Source organism: Physeter macrocephalus, chromosome 11 (assembly GCF_002837175.3).
Source record: "Physeter macrocephalus isolate SW-GA chromosome 11, ASM283717v5, whole genome shotgun sequence".
Taxonomy (NCBI): Eukaryota; Metazoa; Chordata; class Mammalia; order Artiodactyla; family Physeteridae; genus Physeter; species Physeter macrocephalus.
The window spans coordinates 168,799,922-168,822,471 of NC_041224.1; the positions used below are offsets into that span (position 1 = coordinate 168,799,922).

The 22,550-nt window shown below is 41.7% G+C and overlaps 2 protein-coding genes across 4 annotated transcripts in view; one reads left to right on the forward strand and one right to left on the reverse strand.

Annotated features, from left to right (window-relative positions):
• Positions 1-22,550, reverse strand: part of EFCAB11 (EF-hand calcium binding domain 11) — a 251,543-nt gene that overhangs the window by 31,285 nt on the left and 197,708 nt on the right. The gene's annotated exons all lie outside the window — the stretch shown is intronic.
• On the forward strand, positions 14,016-14,765 carry LOC112066780 (cytochrome c oxidase subunit NDUFA4-like). The gene has a single exon (XM_055088680.1). The coding sequence runs from the start codon at positions 14,343-14,345 to the stop codon at positions 14,589-14,591; it is 249 nt and encodes an 82-aa protein (XP_054944655.1). The 5' UTR covers positions 14,016-14,342; the 3' UTR covers positions 14,592-14,765.

A 22,550-nucleotide genomic window follows, 5' to 3' on the forward strand; every position in this document is an offset into this window, starting at 1 on the left:
GTCTGTAAAGCTTTTGATTTCTCCATCGAATCTGAATGAGATCCTTGCCGGGTAGAGTAATCTTGGTTGTAGGTTCTTCCCTTTCTTCACTTTAAGTATATCATGCCACTCCCTTCTGGCTTGTAGAATTTCTGCTGAGAAATCAGCTGTTAACCTTATGGGAGTTCCCTTGTATGTTATTTTTCGTTTTTCCCTTGCTGCCTTCAGTAATTTTTCTTTGTCTTTAATTTCTGCCAATTTGATTACTCTGTGTCTTGGCGTGTTTCTCCTTGGGTTTATCCTGTATGGGACTCTCTGTGCTTCGTGGACGTGGGTGGCTATTTACTATCTCACATTAGGGAAGTTTTCGACTATAATCTCTTCAGATATTTTCTCTGGTCCTTTCTCTCTCTTTTCTCCTTCTAGGACCCCTATAATGCGAATGTTGTTGTGTTTAATGTTGTCCCAGAGGTCTCTTAGGCTGTCTTCATTTCTCTTCATTCTTTTTTCTTTATTATGTTCTGCAGCAGTGAATTCCACCATTCTGTCTTCCAGGTCACTTATCCGTTCTTCTGCCTCAGTTATTCTACTATTGATTCCTTCTAGTGTAGTTTTCATTTCAGTTATTGTATTGTTCATCTCTGTTTGTTTGTTCTTTAATTCTTCTAGGTCTTTGTTAAACATTTCTTGCATCTTCTCGATCTTTGCCTCCATTCTTTTTCTGAGGTCCTGGATCATCTTCACTATCATGATTCTGAATTCTTTTTATGGAAGGTTGCCTATCTCCACTTCATTTAGTTGTTTTTCTGGGGTTTTATCTTATTCCTCCATGTGGTACATCGCCCTCTGCCTTTTCATCTTGTCTATCTTTCTGTGAATGTGGTTTTTGTTCCACAGGCTGCAGGATTGTAGTTCTTCTTGCTTCTCTGGCCTCTATTTTTGACACATAAAATTGCATGTATGTTCATAGAAAATGTCTGGAAGGATGGATACCAACCAAAAGTTGACAGAGGTAATCACTGGGTTCGGTGATTATGGGATCTTAAATTTCTTCTTTATATGTATTTATATTTTATAATTTTAGGTAATTTTAAAACGTCTCTTTAAACATTAGAACCAATAGTTTATTAAAAGAGAATGAGATCCCAGGATGGTAAAGAATCCTTCACTTTGTCTGGTTGCTCAAAGAGGCAATTGCTCTGAAATCAAGTAGAGAAGGTGGAACAGGGGTCAGTTGGCATCTTCCTCTGAATCTCCTTTCATTGGTATGAATTCCATGCACCATATCCTGCTGTTTGGTCACTATCTGGATAATCTTACTGAATTGTAGACATGAAAACTGGAAGAAACCATACAGATCATCATGAGAAAAAAGAGAACCCTAGAGAGGGTGGCACACTCTCCTAAGGCTCATGGACAGAGGGAGAGCTGAGACCCGGAGGCGGGGCTTCTTCTATTACTGCAGGAGGCTGCTATCAAGGTCTTGTACATGGACCACTGCACTAACACAAGTCATAGCATTTATTTCCAGTTCAGCTTCTAATGAATAAGCCACTTGTCTATGCCAACATTTGTGAAGGCTTATTCATCGAACAATCACTGAATACCTGTACCCTGTCCCAACATATTCTGGTCACTGGGTATAAAGATGGAAGTCTTCAGGATCTACTTACTAAATGTCCCCAGGCCCAGCTAGATATTTTAATTTAAAGACATTTTAATAGAAAGGCCCAATTCTCCATGACTGAAGTCCCCAGTTGCTCTCCTGGGCATTTATCGCCCTCACACTGGTTATTTTAGGGAGTCTCAAGACGGGGACATGAGGGTTAGTGTTTTGCTGGTAGTGTCTCACAGACATGTTCCCCACCCACCCCCAGGACCTCATTTGGGAAGTCAATGGTCCAAAAACCACTTGAGGAGATATGATGGTTAATTTCATGTTAATTTCATCAAATTAGATGTTTCTGTGAAGATATTTTTAGATAAGATGAACATTTTGAATAAAGCAGATTACCCTCCATATCCACTCAGTTGAAGGCCTTAATAGAAAAAGAAAAAGACTGACCTCCTGGAAGATGAGGGAATTCTGCCAGTAGGCTTGGACTTTGGACTCAAACTACAACTCTTCCCTGGGTCTCCAGCCTGCAGGTTTTGGACTTACCAGTCTTTGTAATCATGTAAGCCAATTCCTTCAAATTCTCTGTGTCTGTCTGTCTGTTTCTCTCTCTCTCTTCTTTCTCTCAACCTCTCAATCTCTCTCTCTCTTCCCCCTACTCTGTGGATAGATAGATTGATGGTAGATAGATAGATAGATAACCTCCTTTTATCATTATAGATAGATAGATAGATAGATATCTAGATCTATCTATCTATCTATCTATCTATCTATCTATCTATCTATCTATCTATCTATCTATCCTTCCTATTGATTCTGTTCTCTCTAACTCACACAGGAGGAGAACCATCACTAGCACAAGCCCAGAGAACCCTATCTCCTTGCTACTCTAGTGACTAACTGTGCTGCTACTTCACAGCCACCCCCAGACCCTGCTGCTTTGTCCTGGGACAGAAATGGGAGGATGGATGCCACCCTCCTCGACTCTGCGTCAAGCTTGCTTGAATCAGCTAATATGACAAAGGGATGTAATGCCTAATGGCAAGAAAGACTTCTAAAACTTCTTAAAACATTTTCTTTCACTAAAAAAAACTATGAAAATAGAAAATAAATAAAAATAGCATTAATAATAATTTATAGATTTAAAAGTACTCATAAAGACTCTTGCATACTTTTCCATTTTCCATATTTTACTGTCTGGACACTTTTCAGATTTGCCTTCCCTATGGTTTCACAATGATTTGCTTGTAAATCAACACTTTTTTGCAGATAATAGGCATGCTAAAAAGTTTTTTCGTCTATGTTGGATTCTTCATCCACATATTCAGTGTGTTTGGCGCTTTTTGGCATGGACTTGTGGGGCTTCTCTCTCATGTCCTATTGTGGTCCCAGGGGTATGGAATAACTTGAATAAAATAGTAGCCTCATTACGTATTACATGAGAAAGGTGTTATTATCCCTGTGGTACAGAAATGGAAACTGAGGTTCAGAGATGTCCGATAACTTCCCTAATATACTTCAACTTGAATGTCCCAAACCTGGCCCTGAACCCAAGGCTATGTGGATCCAAGCCCACACTGACTTCCGTGATTTAGATGATTCGGATAATTTTTATTTAATTAGCTCAGCCTAGCTGAGCAGTGACTTGCCGAGTTTGTGCCACCACACGCAAGGTCATTCAGCACCTTGTCCATGTCCATGATAACCTCACGGCCTGGCCTGTGCTGTCTGTTCCTCTTAGATGTGACCCTGTTCTCTGCCTCCTCTCAAACTCAGCCAGCTGGTTGGTCTCCAGCCTTTGTTTACTTCCCCTCAGCTTCCTTGATCTTTCCCAAGGCTTCAGTGCTTCTTCTATGCCTTCTGCTGTACCTCAGTTTTCTATTCCTCACTCTTAGCTGACTCCTAACAACTATTTTTTTCATCTGATTATTCTTAACGGAAATGAGTTTCATGTATACGAAGCAAAATTTTCATGGTTGCAAAAAAAGGCACCGTATTAGTCAGCACAAGCGACTGAACCCCAATTCAATCAGTTTTAGGGAATTAATTGGCTCAGGTACCTGGGATGTCTGGGGGCACTGCCTCCAGGCATGGCTGTATCAAGTGGCTTAACCAATGACATGAAGAGTTTGTCTGTTTATCTTTTGACTTGGCTTGACTTCTCTCAGATAGAATCTCTCCAATGTGGCAGCAAGAATGCCCTGGCATATCTAGGTTCCTATGATCCCTACCTCTCTTGATCTCAGGGCAAGAGAAAGAAACTCACCCCTACCCCACCCTCACCCCCAGCTCTCATACAAACCCCCATAATGATTTTGATTTACCCTGTTTGGGTTGCATAGCCATCCCTTTGGCAAAGGGGTGGGGACATGTTTGACAGCCTCGGGGACATGACACAAAGTTGGTGTAACGTTACCCATTACCTTTAGAAAGGGAAGCAATAACTATCCACCTTGGTCCACATAACAAACTTTCCCTGAGGAACACTCATGACAGCAGAGAGAACACGAGTTCTCCACTTAACCCCCCTGATCACCACAGGCTGATTTGGGAAGATTTACCCCCCATTTCCAATTGGCTTGGGATGGGAGGGGGCCCAGCATTAGAGCCAGACAGGCCAGGAGAGAACAGCCAGAGGCCACAGGCCTCGGTATCTGGAAGCCCCTCCCTCATCATAAATGTCCCAGTGACCCAGGCGCCTGCCCGTATCCCTGGAGAGGAGGGTGGAGAGTGTCCAGTCGCTCCTTCCACTCCTCCCCTCCCCAGGCAACCTCAGGGACAGTTTTCAATACGCATGTTCCCAATGTCCTTCTTTTCTCTCCCAGATCTAAATGATGATGGTGATGGCACTGCTAATGACAGTGATAGCATAAAAATATAAAACTAAGGCTTACTGAACACCCAAGTACGGCTCAAGATGCTTAAGAGGCATTAACTCATCTAATCCCCTCAACAACTCTGTTTTACAGGTAAGAAACTGAGGCATAGAGAAATTAAGAAATTTGCCCAAGATCACAGAGCTAGCAAGTGGAGAGCTGGGCTTTGCACTCAAGCAGTCCCTTAACAGATAATGAAAATGAATGTTAACTGAGCACTTGGTATGTCCCAAGTGCTTTATAAGGATTATCTTTAATTTTTACAGCAGTGCAACAATGCAGTGACTATTATCCTTACTTCACAGAAGAAGAGAGTGAGTTGTAGGAGGAGTAACTAACTCACTCAGTCCCCAAAGCCTGCAGGGACCCACCCGGCTAAGTAGTTGGGAGCCGGTTCTGAACAGCAGAAAGATATATCTGAAGCTGCACTTTTGGAAAATGAATCTGGCAGCAGTGTAGAACAGAGACGGCCTTTTCTCGGCTCAGTAGTACCAGCTGGAAGATCTGACCACAGAGCCAGCAAGGGGCAGAGCTGGGGTTAGAACCACATCTGTCTGATTCCAGTGCCTGAGTTCAAATGCCCTCGGCCAAGTGGACTGAAGCTGGATGAAGGCTTAGGCTCCACAGCCCTCTTCCCTCATTGTGGTTGCTCTGGTGCCCCATGGCCCTGCTGTGCTTCCTCTTGCTTTGAACCCTTCCATTGGCCCATCTCAGCAGCAGACAGTTCCTCTGAGTCGAATATGCTCAGAAAAGCCCAAATCCGCCACCAGTTGGAGCTGGTAAGGCTGCAGTACTTCCTGTTGAATTGGGTCCCGGGGACAGAAACTGCAATGTCATTTATACCCAAAGCTCTTTATTCGTGGGGCTTTACAAAACACAGAAGGCTGAGTCCTGTCTCATGGAGCCAACAGACCACAGACGTACATAAAATAACAGAGAAGAGTAATAAACTCTCTGCCCTCTCCTTACACTTTAACTTCCATTCTGCCTGAACAGCCCCCTCCGCTGCCCCTTTTGTTTCTTTCATTACCTTCCTCTGAGCAGGCTTATTACTGACATAGACGCCTAATTAACACATCAGGTTTCCCCTTTTCCAAAAAGTCTCGGAAATTTGCCTGTTCCCTGATGCTGTTCACTCGAAGGAAGCCCCCCCTGCCGTCTTTATTTGTTCTGCTTTTCATCCTGGCTTGTATCATTTGTTTCTCTGTATTGAAAGCTTGTCAGCTCATGGAACCTGGCACGTATTAATTAGGAGGATGGTCCAGCGCACGTCGCAGCTTGATGGAAAGCAAGCCTGAGTGGGGAACTGGGCAGAGAATCAGAAATAAGCGGAAGCAAGCAGGAGTGGGAGACGGCTTAAGACCATGACCAAATTTTCAGGCCCAGGGCGACCAACAGTCGGCCTTTTTTTTCCTTTTTTTAAAAAATAACTTTATTTATTTATTTTTGGCTGTGTTGGGTCTTCGTTGCTGTGCTCAGGCTTTCTCTAGTTGCGGTGAGAGGGGGCTACTCTTCATTGCGGTGCTCAGGCTTCTCATTGTGGTTTCTCTTGTTGCGGAGCACAGGCTCTAGGAACACGGGCTTCAGTAGTTGTGGCACGCAGGCTCAGTAGTTGTGGCGCACGGGCTTAGTTGCTCTGCGGCACGTGGGATCTTCCCGGACCAGGGCTCGAACCCGTGTCCCCTGCATTGGCAGGCGGATTCTTAACCGCTGCGCCACCAGAGAAGCCCCAGCAGTTAGCCTTTTGTGCCGTGATTCTTCACTTGGGCTAAGCCAGTCTTCAACTTGGGCTAAGCCAGTCTTCAGCTTGTGCCATTAAAGCTCATATCAGGTCTCGCTTCTGTGCCTCCACCCAGTTTGTTTCCCTCTGCCAGGATGCCCTTCTTTCTGTCTTCCACCTCTCTGAATTACACTGATTTACAAGGCCAAGATGAAGCCCCATCTCCTCCAAGAATCCTTCCATGATTCCTCCAATCCTAATTAACCTCCATTTTCATGACACTCTTCCAGTATTTGTATCACAGAATCTAGCCCTTGACTATGTAGTCTTCTCAAAGAGAACTGTCTCAGCCTCTCCTTCCCTCAGTCTGGAGAGAAAGAAAAAAAGGGTTCCTCCAGACACAGGTTGAATAAAAAAGAGGCTTGTTAGGTGTTTTGGGTCAGACGTACCCCGAGAGCAGTCCTGCAGCCACCACAACGAGGGCAGCAGGAGAAGAGCTCAGCAGGCACCTAAGATTATACAGCAGCTACGAAGGGGAATCACCAGCCATTGTTCAAAAGTATGACCAAGTATACACACCTCCGCTGCTGCCAGCTGCAAAGGGTTGCCCACCCATGAGAGAAGCAGCTCAACTGAAAACCACCTTCTGCAATTTCAAGTGTCTGCCTTTAGAATTTTGGACTCCTCTGAAATACCTATTCCTTGTCCTGTACGCAGGTTTTAATACATGTGATGAACTATTGGGTGTCTCTCTGATCCCCTCAGAATTCTTTTTCCATTTCTGGATGCCCTACCCTTGGCTTCTATGTTTGCATCCAATGGCCAGCACCAGTGACTCTCTTCAGAAGACTGGAATTTAGATTCTCCTGGGGGGTCCTTGGTCGATGACTGACTGGTACCCAACGTGAAAGCCCAGCTCTCTGCCCAGAGTTGGGATCAAGTCTGAGGTGTAACTTACACTCCACGGCCCTCTCAGGGTCAGGCTGAGGCTCGGACTTGCCTGCAATGGCTCCCTGGCTTGGCTTCTTTGTGTTCTCTCTGTCCTGCCTGTCTGGCCTCCCACTCCCACCCCATCCCCTCTGATTTTCCCCAGGGAGCAACTCCTTTAAAAATTCCTTGCACATGAATCTTCATTTCCAAGTCTGTTTCTGGGAGAACCTGACCTAAGATAATACATATGGTGTGTTTTTTCTTTGGTCATTAGCAGGCATACACCCCACCCCACCCTGCCAGTTCCATGTCTTTGAGTGATGATTGTTATTCTCTTTGAAGTAGCCCTCCAGGACCCAACTCCGAGTAAGTTTCGCCAGAGGGCCCATATTTCACGTTACATCGTTGCAAACGTGCCCTCCAACCCAGTAAAAATCCACCCAGTCACTCCTAGGTGATGTGATAGCAGATACACAGTCGGAAACTTATTTTTACTTATTCCATTTAGAAGATAAAATGTATCTTATTTTTTCTTCTTGGACTTTCCCCATTTAAAATCATTTCTATGTAATATATTTAAGAGACATCAATGTACTAAAATGTTTTGTCTGTGAAAGAGAGGAACCATTGGGGCCAAAAGGAGTCACGCACGCAGCTTGTACATATGATTAAGACAATGATGGTTACTTTCCATCCTGGGTAAAGGATTCGTTTCATATTTATATACCAACGTTTGCAAAGGTAACCAATTCAGTGTCATCTTTCATCCTCCTAGAAAACAGTAATACCTTCCCCCTCTGTGACTTTGGATGCTGTCAATAGTCACTGATAGATTTCATTCACCTTTCTAGGTCCAGCATTCCTGATATCGTGACTCAGCACATTGTGCTTCGGCACCCCTGGCCCTGCCCTAAACTCTTCTGATAAGCTACCAGTGAAGCAAAGGAAGAATTTACCTTTCTGTTCTTGGTCACAATCACTAAACTCTTCCTACCTTCATTAAAATCTATCCCTAAAACCCCACCAGCATGTTGTCACCTTTGTTGCAGGTGTGCATGTCCACTTCCTACCTCTCCAAGCCCAAGGCCAAGTCTTGTAGTTCTGTGTTCCCCTTTTTTGCTCGACACGGGCCCAGAGTCACACCTGCCAAACGTATCCCTCTCGTGGGAAATGAAAGTCTATCAAGCCAGGCAAATAGGGTCTGTACAAGATTCAACCTATTCACGGGGCCAGGCAACTTTGCAAGCTAGAGCCTCAACTTGGCAGCTGCAAGGTACTTTTCTACAATTAATTCCTCACACTCCCTTAGCTATCTGCTGTAAGGTGCACTTGGTTTTCTTTCTAGCTCTATCGTTCTACAACTTGATCCATTTTCCTGCCTCCCTGAGATATTTAAGTCCTCCTGAACTCAAGGATTTCAGCACTTCAGATTTCTCAGAAAGGCAGTTTATTAGGAAACCTGTGTTTACTCGAGTATGTGACAAGTCCCACTTGGCCAGCAAGCTAAATGTGATTCCTTGAAATTTTCTTCCAAGCATGGACTCCAGGGAGTCCATGTAACATTTCGTCATCAATAGGATAATTTAGGTTCATTCTTTCTACTTGACTTCTAAGAAGGGATTGGAGTTCACGCTGGTATTCTCTAGAAAATGGAACTACCTTCCCACCCTGTAGAGGTATGTTATTATTGAAAGAGCCACCTATTTCCTGTGCTGGCTTCCTCTATGCTTTGGGACTTAGGCACAGTGTCTTTTCAGACGTGCTGACTCTTTATGGCTTCGGCAATGTAATAGTGGATAAATGCCGTTGGCCGTTTACCATTTGGGATTCAACTCCACGTCTGGATCTTGTTATGCAGGCATTTTCAGAGCATTACAGCTCAGCTGTGAAAGCACTCTGGCTTAAAGCGAAAATGCAGTAGAACCTTGCTAATCTAATAGCTTAATCACACTTACCACCCCTTCACAGCAAGGACTTAATAGTAAGACTCAAAGTGAGGCTTCATGTCTTCAGAATGCACAGGAACACATTCTTCTGATGACTGTGTTATCATAAATAATCTCCAACTTTGGTTATTGAAGCAAATGAGACATTACTTTACCGCTGTGCTATCCTTTTAATGCAGCCTTCGAGGATAGCTTCAAGATGCTGGAGAACGTGACTGAGATATTCTGGCTAATGCCTTGAATTCTATCCTTCATTACCAAGACTCTGTGAAAATGTATTGTGATCCTGGGCCATTTCGGGTCTTCAGGTGCCTGAAGACAATCTTTAGAGGAATGTTCTAAACAAGGAATGTTTGGATTTAGATATGGAAATTCACACATATATAATTCTAATTATTTGGCCAGAGTAGGTTAGTCCATTTTCTCTCCCTTTGGGGGTGAGGGAAGCTTTCATATTCATATTGAAGTTGTTTCCAGTTATCTCTAAACGATTTCCATGGCAAATACTAGATAAATTTGTTTTCTATTTACCATCTCGCCATTCATAAAACAGAGAGCGTGTTTCCAAAAGGAGACTGAAAAAGTGACCTATTGTTATTTTTGAAATCTAACTGATCTCACCTAAAATTCTACTATCTCTAACCAGGAAATTACAGTTGAAAGTTTCTGTGTGTGTGTGTGTGTGTGTGTGTGTGTGTGTGTGTGTGTGTGTCTCAAATCGTTATACTCTTCTATATGAGGAAGTATTTTACAGATTCCAGAAGGCAGCCCTCAGTAACAAAGTTTAATGGAGACTCAAGAGGGAAAAGTTGATGGCTCATGTTCACAAGTTCCCATGAAAATGACTACCAATCTATCCAACAAATATGTTTTCTACTGCGTATCGTGCATGAATCTGAGTACAACATAAATACCCTGTACGGATGGATATGGCCATTTTAAGTGACTTAAAATGTCTTGATGGTTTGGGTTATAATCCAGTGTCGTGCAGGCTTCCCGTACATGGGGCTTTAGAATGCCCAGTCTCTGGTTATTTCAGAATGGGGTCTAGGTATGTGACTTGCTTTGTGGAGATCCCTTATTTTTTGACAACAGGTTGCTCAAGACTTCCAAAGTAATTGGTATTCTCTCTTGTTACTTCATCTATTCTAGAGATGACATTTGTCAAAGATGGAAAAGACACCTCAGAGTTTTGCCCCGACTCCAGTTGTCCCAAGTGATGTCAATTTAACATCACTCCTTATAAATAAATTACTACAGACTCCATCATCAGAACCAAAGTTTTTCTTCAAGAAAAGGGTATTTTTCCATATATGCAAATTGAGCCAGATATTTCTCTTGTCAGAAACTCAGCATCATTGCATGTGGCAGGAGAAACCTCAGCAGTAATCCAGTATTCCAAAGAGTTCTTAGGTGATACCTTAATCTTTGAGGGAAGGAATTCCTAGGAAATCAGTGGAGAGTAACCGCTGAGGTCTGCATCTCAACTTTTCTGGGTTTCACGATCAGTATGATCTTTCCAAGTGAATTCTTGGGAGTCTACAGAAAATCTGTTGCAAATTTAAAAATAATCCTTTACAAACATATGTGAAATTATGTCCCTGCCTTGCTCAAAACACTCCCCTGACTTCCCATGACATTTGGAAGAAAATTCAGTCTTCACCATGCCTCCAGGTTTCCTCATGGCTGGCCTCTGCTTGAACCTGTGGCACCCTTGCCCTCCCTCACGGGCTCTGGTCACCATGGCCTCCTTGATATTCCAGCCTCCAGCCTCGAGCCTGTGCACTCACGGCCCCCCTGCCAGAAGCGCTCTTCCCCCAGATGACTCACCCTACACCTGTGACTTGTTCCCTCATTTGGTCTCTGCTCAGATGTCTCCCCTCCTCAGAGAGGACCTCCCTGAACCCCCATTATGGGCTGAATTGTGTCCTCCCAGAATTCATATTGAAGCCCTAGCCCTCAGCATCTCAGAATGTGACTATATGCATCGATAAGGCCTTTATAAAGAGGTGATTAAGTTAAAAGGGGTTTGTAAGGGTGGCTCTAATTCGATATGACTGGTGTCCTAATAAGAATAAGAGACTAGGGCTTCCCTGGTGGCGCAGTGGTTGAGAGTCCGCCTGCCGATGCAGGGGACACGGGTTCGTGCCCCGGTCTGGGAGGATCTCACATGCCGCGGAGCGGCTGGGCCCGTGAGCCATGGCCGCTGAGCCTGCGCGTCCGGAGCCTGTGCTCCGCAACGGGAGAGGCCACAACGGTGAGAGGCCCGCGTACCACAAAAAAAAAAAAAAAAAAAAAAAGAATAAGAGACTAGCACAGACAAAGACACACAGAGATGACCAAGTGAACACACAGTGAGAAGATGGCCATCTGTAAGCCAAGGAGAGAGGCCTCAGAAGAAACCAAAACTGTTGGCACCTTGATCTTGGACTTCTAACCTCTAGAACTGTGAAAAAACACATTTCTGTTGTTTAAGCCACTCTGTGACAATGTGTTATGGCCGCCAAGCTAATACACTCCCCCAATCTAAGGGCCCTTCCCTGACTACTCTCCCCCATTCTGTGGTTTACATCTCTTCCTAGCCCTTGAGAGTACAAACTTATTTATTTATTTCATTTCATTTCATTTCATTTTTTTCTTTTCCATTATGGTTTATCACAGGGTATTGAATATAGTTCCCTGTGCTATACAGTAGGACCTTGTTGTTGATACTTTTTAAAATTGAGATTTAATTGACATATAACATTATATCAGTTTCAGGTGTACAATGTAATGATTTTATATATATATATATATATATATACACACTGTAAAATAATCATCACAACAAGTCAACAAGTCGAGTTAACATTCACCGTTGCACACAGTTACAATTTTTTTCCTGTGCTGAGAACTTTTAACGTCTATTTACTTTCTTAGCAACTTTCAAATGTACAATACAGTATTACTAACTACAGTCACCGTGCAGTATGTTGCATTCCCAGGACTTATTTAGTTTATAACTGGAAGTTTGTACCTTTTGACCACCTTCACACATGGTAGGTGTTCAGTAAATATTTGCTTAATGAATTAATAAATATATTAAATAATGCACAGTAGTCTAGCTCTACAATAACTCTACTAGGAGCTTTGAACCATGTATAAATACAGATATTAAGGTCCTGTGTTTAAATCAAATGAACCAACTTATTCCCTAAATGTATAGAAACCTGGATTGAAATGATTATAATCCTGGCAGGCACCTCGAAAATGACATTGAAATGAACCTAAGAACTAGAAAGGTACTAAGTGGAAGCTGTGAATATGATATCAAATTCAAGAACATAAAATGGTTTTTCTTTCTGCTTTCTGGTCATTATACTATATTTGGAATAGTTAGGAAAAAACACACAACAAAGAAGCTAGTGTTCTAAAAGGCAGAGATACTTGAAAGTCTTTGAACACCTCACCAGAAATAATTTAACCCAATAAGATTAAAATTCCAGATCAAAGGTAGCAAAAATACAGAAAGGGAAGAAAGACAGTTATAAGACCTCCCATTCCTACACACGTTTTCCACCACACCAACAATTAGTAGACGTGGGGTTCCCATAGCAAATAATTTCCATTTCCACCACCTGTAAGGAATAGCATTACATCAATGTTCTTGGAAACATAGCTGGTTTCCATCACTCATGATCTGATTGGTCTAGGAACAGATAAACAATAGAGAAAAAATAATGATACACAAGGATGAATCTTTACCATCATATAATCAATCAGCAAACATGTATTGACTACCTGCTACTATTTGAAATCCTGTCCATGGTGTCATAGGAAAATCCAACATTATATTCAAAAGCTTCATGTGATTTATGTAGTCAAGCAAACCTACATTAAATGGATATTAAGCACCTCGCTGGAATGTAAGCCAGGGCCATGACACTGATTCACCTCTGTATTTCAAGATCCTTACACCTAGCTAGGGCTGCATTAATATTTGTTGAATGAATAAATGAATATCAAAATAGAAGTAAAAATATGGCAGTGGCTCAGTTTCTTGAGTGATCCATGAGTCATGAATTCAAAACTGTTAGAATCTTTAAAAGGACTTTGGTCAGCAAGCTTTGTAGGGAAAAAACAGGCTCCTGGACGTCCAATCCAAAGATAAAGATTCCCTACACTCAACCTCGTGGTCAAATATTATCCAGTGTCTACCATTGACTGCTTTACTGGCAGCAGCAGTGAATGTCTGTTATTTTGGTCTGTCCTGCATGGACTCCCTCCTTCTTTGAATACTGACATCTCAATTTGCCTTTCTCAGTCTTGATTCACACAGTTTAGGTGGAGCCAAACCCTCTCCCCATCCAACTAAGATGGACAATTGGCTCAGGTCAGGCCAAGCCAAGGTTGCCTTCCACTTGACCACAGTGATTGGTTTAGGGATATTAGGTGACTCAAGACAGGTCCACAAGACTCAAGGCCAGATTCATGCTGGGACTTTAGAGGGAAAAGCCCTGTCTTTTTACCAAACGCTAGACTTTATTTATCTTCGTTTCTGTGCACCAGCTTTCTCAAGTTGTGGCAAGGGGGGGGCTACTCTTGGTTGTGGTGCGCGGGCTTCTCAATGCTGTGGCTTCTCTTGCTGTGGAGCATGGGCTCTAGGCACGCGGGCTTCAGTAGCTGTGGCACACAGGCTTAGTTGCTCCGCGGCATGTGGGATCTTCCCGGACCAGGGCTCGAACCTGTGTCCCCTGCATTGGCAGGCGGATTCTTAACCACTGTGCCACCAGGGAAGTCCCAAACTCTAGACTTTTCGATGTAGGCCTGATGCTAGTCAGTTTAACCATGTTAGCAGAGAGGTAGGCAACTCTAGAGGTGGAGAAAATGTGTGTGTGTGTGTGTGTGTGTGTGTGTGTGCGTGCTGGTGCCTGGGTGCACACACGCTTGGACATGGTGGGGGGAGAGGGAAAGAAAAAGAGAGAGAGAGAGCGCATGCGAGACAGCATGCGAGCCACCATTTAGTCACTTGGATACAGCCGTGCCTGAAACTTGATACACACCACCGATAAATTCCCATAGTGCTTCAGCAACTTTCAGTCGGTTTCCCGGGCTTTCTAGCAAAGTAACCTGAATAATACAACAACACAGAGCTAGCCTCAAAGTAGTCTGCTTCTCAGTGGAACATCCCATGGTGAAAGTAGTCGTCAAGAAAAAGGAATACAGTAGACTGTTTAGTCCCAGGCCTTGAAAGTTTGTTGTTCTCTCCGTCTGGACTCGAGGCTTCTGTTGCAACCATGCTTTGCCAGATCATCATTCAGACCAAGAGGCATCCTAGCTTGATCCCCATCTTCATATTTACTGGAGTGGGAGGTACTGGAGCAGCACTGTATGTCTTGCACCTGGCATTGTTCAATCCAGATGTCAGTTGGAACGGAAAGAATAACCCAGAACCCTGGAACAAACTGGGTCCCATTGATCAGTACAAGTTCTACTCAGTGAATGTAGATTACAGCCAACTGAAGAAAGAAGGTCCAGACTTCTAAATGAAATGTTTCACTATAAAACTGCTTAGAATGAAGTTCTTCCAGAGGCCACCTGCACAATTTTCCACTTAACCAGGAAATATTTCCCCTCTAAATGCACGAAATCATGTTGGTGTATTGTGCTGGGGTTTACACTGATTAATAAATAGTCTGAAGCTTGAAAAAAACAAAGGAAAAAGGACTACAAATTTCTGGACAAGCATGGAACTGGGAAAGTTACTTCCCCTCTCTGTGCCCAAGTTTCTGCATCTGTGAAATGAGGATAATAATGAAACCTCCCTCGTGGCATTATTGTGATTAAATTAGTCAATAAGAAAAGTGTTATATGAAAGTATCCCAAGTGTTGGTACGACTGGTACTATTATCAGTTATTGTTACTATTATTGTTATTTCCATTGTAAAAATGATTATATCAATGCTAGAGTTCTATTGCTCTATGTGAAGGCTCTACTTTGGAGTCATATTTGAATTGTTACCAAGTTGAATTAACTACCCATAGGGTCTATTATTGGATAAATTGAGCATTTATTCAATCATTCAGAAAAGAAATCCCGGCCAAAAAAAAAAAAGAAAGAAAGAATTACAAAGGGACTTCCCTGGTGGTCCAGTGGTTAAGACTGCATCCCTGGTCGGGGAACTAAGATCCCACATGCTGCGGGGCCCCCCCAAAAAAGGAAATCCACATCCAAGTCTGGGATCTGGCCTGACTCCTGAATCCACAGGGAGCACCCGTGGGCAAAGAGGAGACCCCTGGAGGACAGGGTCCTTATCACTACAAGAGCCTGTCAGGGCCCGGCGGCCTGTGGCTCCATCTGCACCTGTAGAACCAGGCAAATTTCCCTCCTCTGTGGAATCCGTAGGGAAACAAGTATTTTTAAGGGAACGGAGGGCAAAGGATAATGGTAGCTTTAGCCTGAATCTGAGGCTGCTGTAAGAGAGAATAACAGTGTTGGTAATTTCTCCTTCCTGTTTAAGCACTTTGGTGAAGTGCCTTCCCCTAAATTAAACTGGGAAGTAAGAAAAAACTAGTTCACATGCCAGCATACAGACCCACAGGCCCACTTGGCTACAGATTTCTAGCACACGGGAGTTGTCTTACAGGAGAACTGGGGAACTGGGCCAGACTACAATAGCAAAATTTCCCTCCACTGAGGAAAAAAAGAAAAAAGAAAATGAACTTCAGTCATCTCAGTCAAAAATGTACTGAGGTTTTCTTCCCAAATCCTTTATCTTTCTCCTCAGTCTCTTCTTCCTTCTTCTCCTCCTCCTTCTCTTTTTAAGAAAAACTGTGGTAACATATACATATAAAATTTACCATATCAATAATGTTAAAGTGTGCAATTCAGTGGCACTGAGTACTTTCACATGGTGCAACTGTCCGCACCATGCATCTCCAGAACTTCCTCATCATCCCATCCTGAAACTCTGTTGACATTAAACACCAGCTCTCCATTTCCCCTCCCCCTGGCCTCTGGTATCCACTATTCTACTTTCTGTTTGTATGAATTTGACTGCTCTAGGTCTCTGATATGAGTGGAATCACACTGTATCTGTAGTTTTGCAACTGGATTATTTCACCTCGCTTAATGTTTTCAATGTTTATGTTGTGGCATGAGCCTGAATTTCCTTCTTTTTTAAGACTGGATCATGCTCCATTGTACACTCCATTGCGTTCCATGGTACCACATTTTGTTTATCCATTTACCTGCTGACGGACACTTACGTTGCTTGCACTTTTGATTCTTGTGAATAATGCTCCTATGAACATGGGTGTACAAATATACATGTTCCAGTACCTGATTTCACTTCTTTTGGCTATATGCCCAGAAGTGGAATTGCTAGATCATGGGGTAAATCTACGTTTAATTATTTGAGGAACCATCACACCGTTTTCCTTAGCAGTTATACTGTTTTCTATTCCCACTAGCTATGCACCATGGTTCAATTTCTCCACTTCTTCACCAGTATTTGTTATTTTCTGTTTTTCTTTTTTAAAAAAATAATGGCCGTATTAATGGGTGTGAAGTGGTATCTCATTATGGTTTTGATTTGCATTTCCGTAGTGATCAGTGATGTTGAGCATCTTTTCATGTGTTTAGTGACTTTTTGTATATCTTCTTTGATGAAATGTCTATATATTCAAGTCCTTTGCTCATTTTTAAGTTGAGTTATTTGGTATTTTATTGTTGAGTTGTTAGAGTTCTTTATATATTTTGAATATGAATCCCTTATCAGATATATGATTCACAAATATTTTATCCTGTTTCCTGGGTTGGCTTTTCACTCTGTTGATAATGGCCTTTTATGCATAGAAGTTTTAAATTTTGATGTAGACCAATTTATCTATTTTTTCTTTTGTTACCTATGCTTTAGGTGTCATATCCACAAAATCATCACCAAATCCAATGTCATGAAGTTTTTTATGTTTTCTTTGAAGAGTTTTATACCTTTGACTCATGTTTAGGTTTCTGATCCATTTTGAGTTAATTTCTGTATATGGTATAACGTCCAACTTCATTTTTTGGCATATGAATATCTAGTTTTCCTGTCACCATTTGTGGAAAAAAAAACCCACAATGTTTAGTTTTGAAAACACTCATAACTGTGAGGTGTAAAATCTTTTCTCAGTTCTTTTAGTGTTTGCTTTGTGTATGTGAAGCTCTGTGAATAGGTATATACACATGTAGAACTGCTATGTTTTTTTTAATGAATGATCCTTTATCATTGTGAATTGTTCCTCTTTTTCTCTGGTTATATTCTTTATCCTGAAGTTCACCTTGTCTGATATTAATATAGCCACTCAGCTTTCTTATTATTAATGTTTGTATAGTATATCTTTTTCCATCCCTTTATATTTAAATTAGATCTCTTGTAGGCAATGTTCGATTGGGTTTTACTTTCTTATCCAGTTTGACTTTTAATTAAAGTATTTTTATTTAATGTAATTTGTGATATGGTTGAATTTAAGTCCAACCTTACTATTTTATTTTCTACTTGGTTATTTGTATTTTTTTCCTCTTTTCATGCTATCTTTTGGATTATTTTTAGATTCTATTTTCTCTCTACTGGCTTATTATCAATATCTACTTGCCTTATTTTTTTGATGGAGTATAGAGTTCACAAAAAGCACCTTTATCATCACAGTCTACTCTCAGATCGTAATATACCACTAATATGTACCCTAAGAACCACACAATAGCTGTACTTCCATTTCTCCCTTGGGGTCCTTTAAACAATTGTTGTCATTCATTTTACTTCTACCTATATAATAACCCCCACAATACATTGCTATTATTTTTTTCCTTAAATGTTCCTTAAATGGTCAATTCTTTTTAAAAGAAAATTTTAAATTAGGGAGACATTTATTTTGTATTTATACACATATTCACCACTTCAGTTTTCTTCCCTTTGTGTAGAGCCAAGCTTCCAACTGGTATCATTTTTCCTTCAGCCTGAAAAGTTTCCTTTAACATTTCTTATGGTGTAGGTCTCCTGGATAAAAAGCCTTGTTTTGCTTTCATTTTGAAGATTATTTTTTCTAGATATAGAATTCTACTTTAACCTTTTTTTTCCCCTTCCAGCTCTATAAGAACGCATTTTCCTTGTCTTCTAGCTTGCATTGTTCCTGACAAGAAGTCTGTGAGCATTCTCGTCTTTGCTCTGTATATGTTATATGTCTCTTTTTCTGGCTCCTTTTAATAACTTTTTTATCACTGGTTTTCAGTAACTTGATAATGATGTATTGTGATGTGTTTTTATTTGTATATTTTCTGCTTGGGATTCATTGAGCCTCTTGAATCTATACATTTATAGTTTTCATTAAACTTGGGAAAATTTTGGCCATTATTTCTTCAAATAGCATTTCTGTCCCCCCTTTTCTGGTACTCCCATTTTATATATGTTAGACCACTTAATCTTGTTCCACAGGTCACTAAAGCTCTTTTCATTTTTTTCAGACTCTTTTTCTTCTCTGTGTTTCAGCCTAGATAGTTTCTTTTGCGACTTCTTCAAGTTCACTGATCTTTTTTTCTATAGTGTCCAATCTCTTGTAAAACTTGTCTACTGAATTCTTCACTTCATTTGGTTCCATTGAAATTCCATTCATTTCTTTTTTTATAGTTTGTATTTCTCTCCTCAGTATGATCATGTTTTCCTTTGATTTCTTAAACATATTAATATGAGCTATTTTAAAGTTTTTGTTTGATGATTCCATTATTGCTATCATTTCTGGGTCTGTTTCTTATGATTAATTTTTCTCCTGATTATGAATCATACCATCTTGCTTCTTTGAATGTTTAGTAACTTTTGACTTGATTTAAAATTTTTTTAAATTTACTTATTTATTTTTGGCTGCGTTGGGTCTTCACTGCAGCACGCAGGTTTTCTTTAGTTGCGGCGAGCGGGGGCTACTCTTCGTTGTGGTCTGCGGGCTTCTCACTGCAGTGGCTTCTCTTGTTGGGGAGCATGGGCTCTAGGCACAGGCTTCAGTGGTTGTGGCTTGAGGGCTTCCGTAGTTGTGGCTCGAGGGGTCTAGAGCGCAGGCTCAGTAGTTGTGGCTCAGGGGCTTCATTGCTTCGCGGCATGTGGGATCTTCCCGGACCAGGGCTTGAACCCGTGTCCCCTGCATTGGCAGGTAGATTCTTAACCACTGCACCACCAGCGAAGCCCCTTGATGTGATTTTAAATTTCACATTGTTTTGTGTCTCGTTTTTCTTGTCTTTCTTTAGAGTATTGATGTTTATTTTGGCAAGCATTAATTTACTTAGGGACTAGCTTAATTTTTTTTTATTTTCAAGCTTTGTTAGGTCGAATCTAGAACATCCATTGTTTTAGGGCTAATTTATCTCTACTACTATGGCCTAACTGTTCTGAGGTCTCTAGTAAATGCCTCAGTGGTTGCAATAAGCAAAATAATGGCCTCCCCAAATGTCCACATCCTAATTCCTGGAACCTGGGAATAATTAAGTTAAATGACAAAGGGGAAATAGGGTTTAAGAATTAAGTTTTGCTAATCAGATGACTTTAAATTAGGGAGATTATCCTGGATTATCTAGGTGGGCTCAAGGGTCTTTAAAAGCTGAAGAGGGAGGCAGAAGAAAGAACCAGAGAGACAGAGTGTGAGAAGGACGCAGCTCAGTGTTGTTGACTTTGAAGACAGAGGAAAGGGGCCATGAGTCAAAAAAAAGTGGGTGGTTCCTAGGAGGGAAAAAATGCAAAGAAACAGATTCTTCCCCAGATCCTCCAGAAAGGAATGCATCATACCCACATTTGGGTCTTACCCCAGTGAGATCTGTGTCAGACTTCTGGTCTACAGAACTGTAAGTTAATAAATTTGTGTTGTTTTAAACCACTACATTGAGAGTAATTTGTTACAGCAGCCGTAGAAAACCAAGGCAGTGGTCAGTGAGATTTCTTCACACTGACTGTGTGGAACTCAATTGTCTTCCAGATAATTGTGAATGCTGAGAATGTTTCTGTTTATGGCTCCCTCATGGTTCTTTCACCTTGTTTCGTTTCCCTTCCCTCAGGGATTATAGTCCTGCTGTCCAACATCTGAAAATAATTGTATCATATATTTTATCCAGTTGTCTAATTGTTTATGGCAGGAAGGGAACAAATAGTACTGGTTATTCCAACATGGCTAGAGGCAGAATATAATGTGTGCAACTTTGCATATTGAGAAACAAATTTATATAGCATGACTTTTTTTTAACATCTTTATTGGAGTATAATTGCTTTACAATGGTATGTTAGTTTCTGCTTTATAACAAAGTGAATCAGCTATACATATACATATGTTCCCATATCTCTTCCCTCTTGAGTCCCTCTCCTTCCCACCCTCCCTATTCCACCCCTCTAGGTGGTCACAAAGCACCGAGCTGATCTCCCTGTGCTATGCGGCTGCTTCCCACTAGCTATCTGTTTTACGTTTGGTAGTGTATATATGGCCATGTCACTCTCTTACTTCGTCCCAGCTTACCCTTCCCCCTTCCCGTGTCCTCAAGTCCATTCTCTAGCTCTGCGTCTTTATTCCTGTCCTGCCCCTAGGTTCTTCAGAACCTTTTTTTTTTTTTTTTTTGGATTCCATATATATGTGTTAGCATATGGTATTTGTTTTTCTCTTTCTGACTTACTTCACTCTGTATGACAGATTCTAGGTCCAGCCACCTGACTACAAATAACTCAACGTCGTTTCATTTTATGGCTGAGTAATATTCCATTGTATATATGTGCTACATCTTCTTTATCCATTCATCTGTTGATGGACACTTAGGTTGCTTCCATAGCATGACTTTTTAAAAAAAAACTTCCTTAAGTATAGAACTGAAGATCCAGCTCAGTCTTACACTGTCAAATTAAAGCACGGCCTTCTTTTGGTCTCGGCAGCCACTGTTGAGGACAAAAGGAACTTTATATGTCTTCACATGGTCTTCCCTTTGTGTGTGTCTGTAATCTAATCTCTTCTTTAAGAACACGAGTTATATTGGATTGGTGCCCACCTTAGTAACCTCATTTTAACTTTTAGTCACCTCTTTAAAGACCCTATCTCCAAATATAGTCACATTTTGAGGTCCTGGGGGTTGGGGCTTCCACATATGAATTTGGGAGGAGGTGCCCACGTCCAACACATAACAGTGCTTTCCGATGCTTGAAGCTACTGTTTCCAAAAAGACTGGAAATCTTTTCTTCCTCTGTTTCTATGGCCCATTGACTGTTCTTTATTAGTTAATGGCAGCCGGAATATTTAATGAGGTCAACTTGATTTGCTGGACAGGGTACCAGAATATGGTCAAGATACAATTCCTGCCCTCAAGGGGCTCTCTTCTTGTGGAATTATACTTTTGAAATATTAAAATATTAACTGATTTTTTTATTTTTTTTGTCCTTAGTACCTTCTTCTACCGACTGACCCACAAACAAGTTTCTATACACCCTGGACTCTCAAATAAGCATCTTTATCCTCACATACCTATAAGCAGCATGAAAATGCTGAGTCTTGGACCAATGGAGGGAAGCCCTACAGTCAAGAATCAGTGAAAAATCCCCAGTTAACTGACAATGAAATCCCAAACAGAAACTAGAATGCCTGCATCCAATGATGATATTGAAGACCAGATGCCCATCCCCACAACCTAAAACTTAGATGGAACTCCAAAAGAAATTAGGAAAACCCCCAATTAACTAGAATTCCTTTTCTGCTATGTCAGAAGCATGGAAACTCAAGAAAGGAATTGAATAAAGAAAGTCACATTTCTTGTACCCTGAAATCAATACCTATGATATTGTCTATCTGGGAAAGGAAGACATTTCCATAAGAAGAGAAGCATTGACACTGGCTAGTAGATAAAGAGAGTAAACAAGCTGTGTAGCAGACACTTTCTATAGAAGCTCAAGGCCTTTGAAGCCTGTGGAGGTGGAGAGGACATCAGGAATGGCCAGTGACCTTCTTGCAATATTAACTGACCATACTGGTTAAAGTGGGGGTCCCCAACCCCCGGGATGCGGACCCATAGTGGTCCTCAGCCTGTTAGGAATCAGGCCACACAGCAGGAAGTGAGTGGCAGCTGCCGCTCCCCATTGCTCCCCATCTCTCACATTACTGCCTGAACCATCCCTCCCCCGTCTGTGGAAAAATTGTTTTCCACGAAACCGGTCCCTGGTGCCGAAAAGATTGGGGGCCACGGGGTTAAGGTGAGGCACTGTGCCTAACAAGCTGGGTGCTATAATAAGCAAACCCCAAATTTATTTATTTATTTATTTTTCATTAATTTTTTTTTTTTTTTTTTTTTTTTTTTTGGGGTATGTGGGCCTCCCTCTGTTGTGGCCTCTTCCGTTGTGGAGCACAGGCTCCGGACGCGCAAGCTCATTGGCCATGGCTCACGGGCCCAGCCGCTCCGCGGCACGTGGGATCCTCCCAGACCGGGGCGCGAACCCGGTTCCCCTGCATCGGCAGACGGA

Bases quoted from the DNA above. Each gene is read 5' to 3' on its own strand.
- LOC112066780 (XM_055088680.1), top strand. From the start codon at position 14,343: ATGCTTTGCCAGATCATCATTCAGACCAAGAGGCATCCTAGCTTGATC.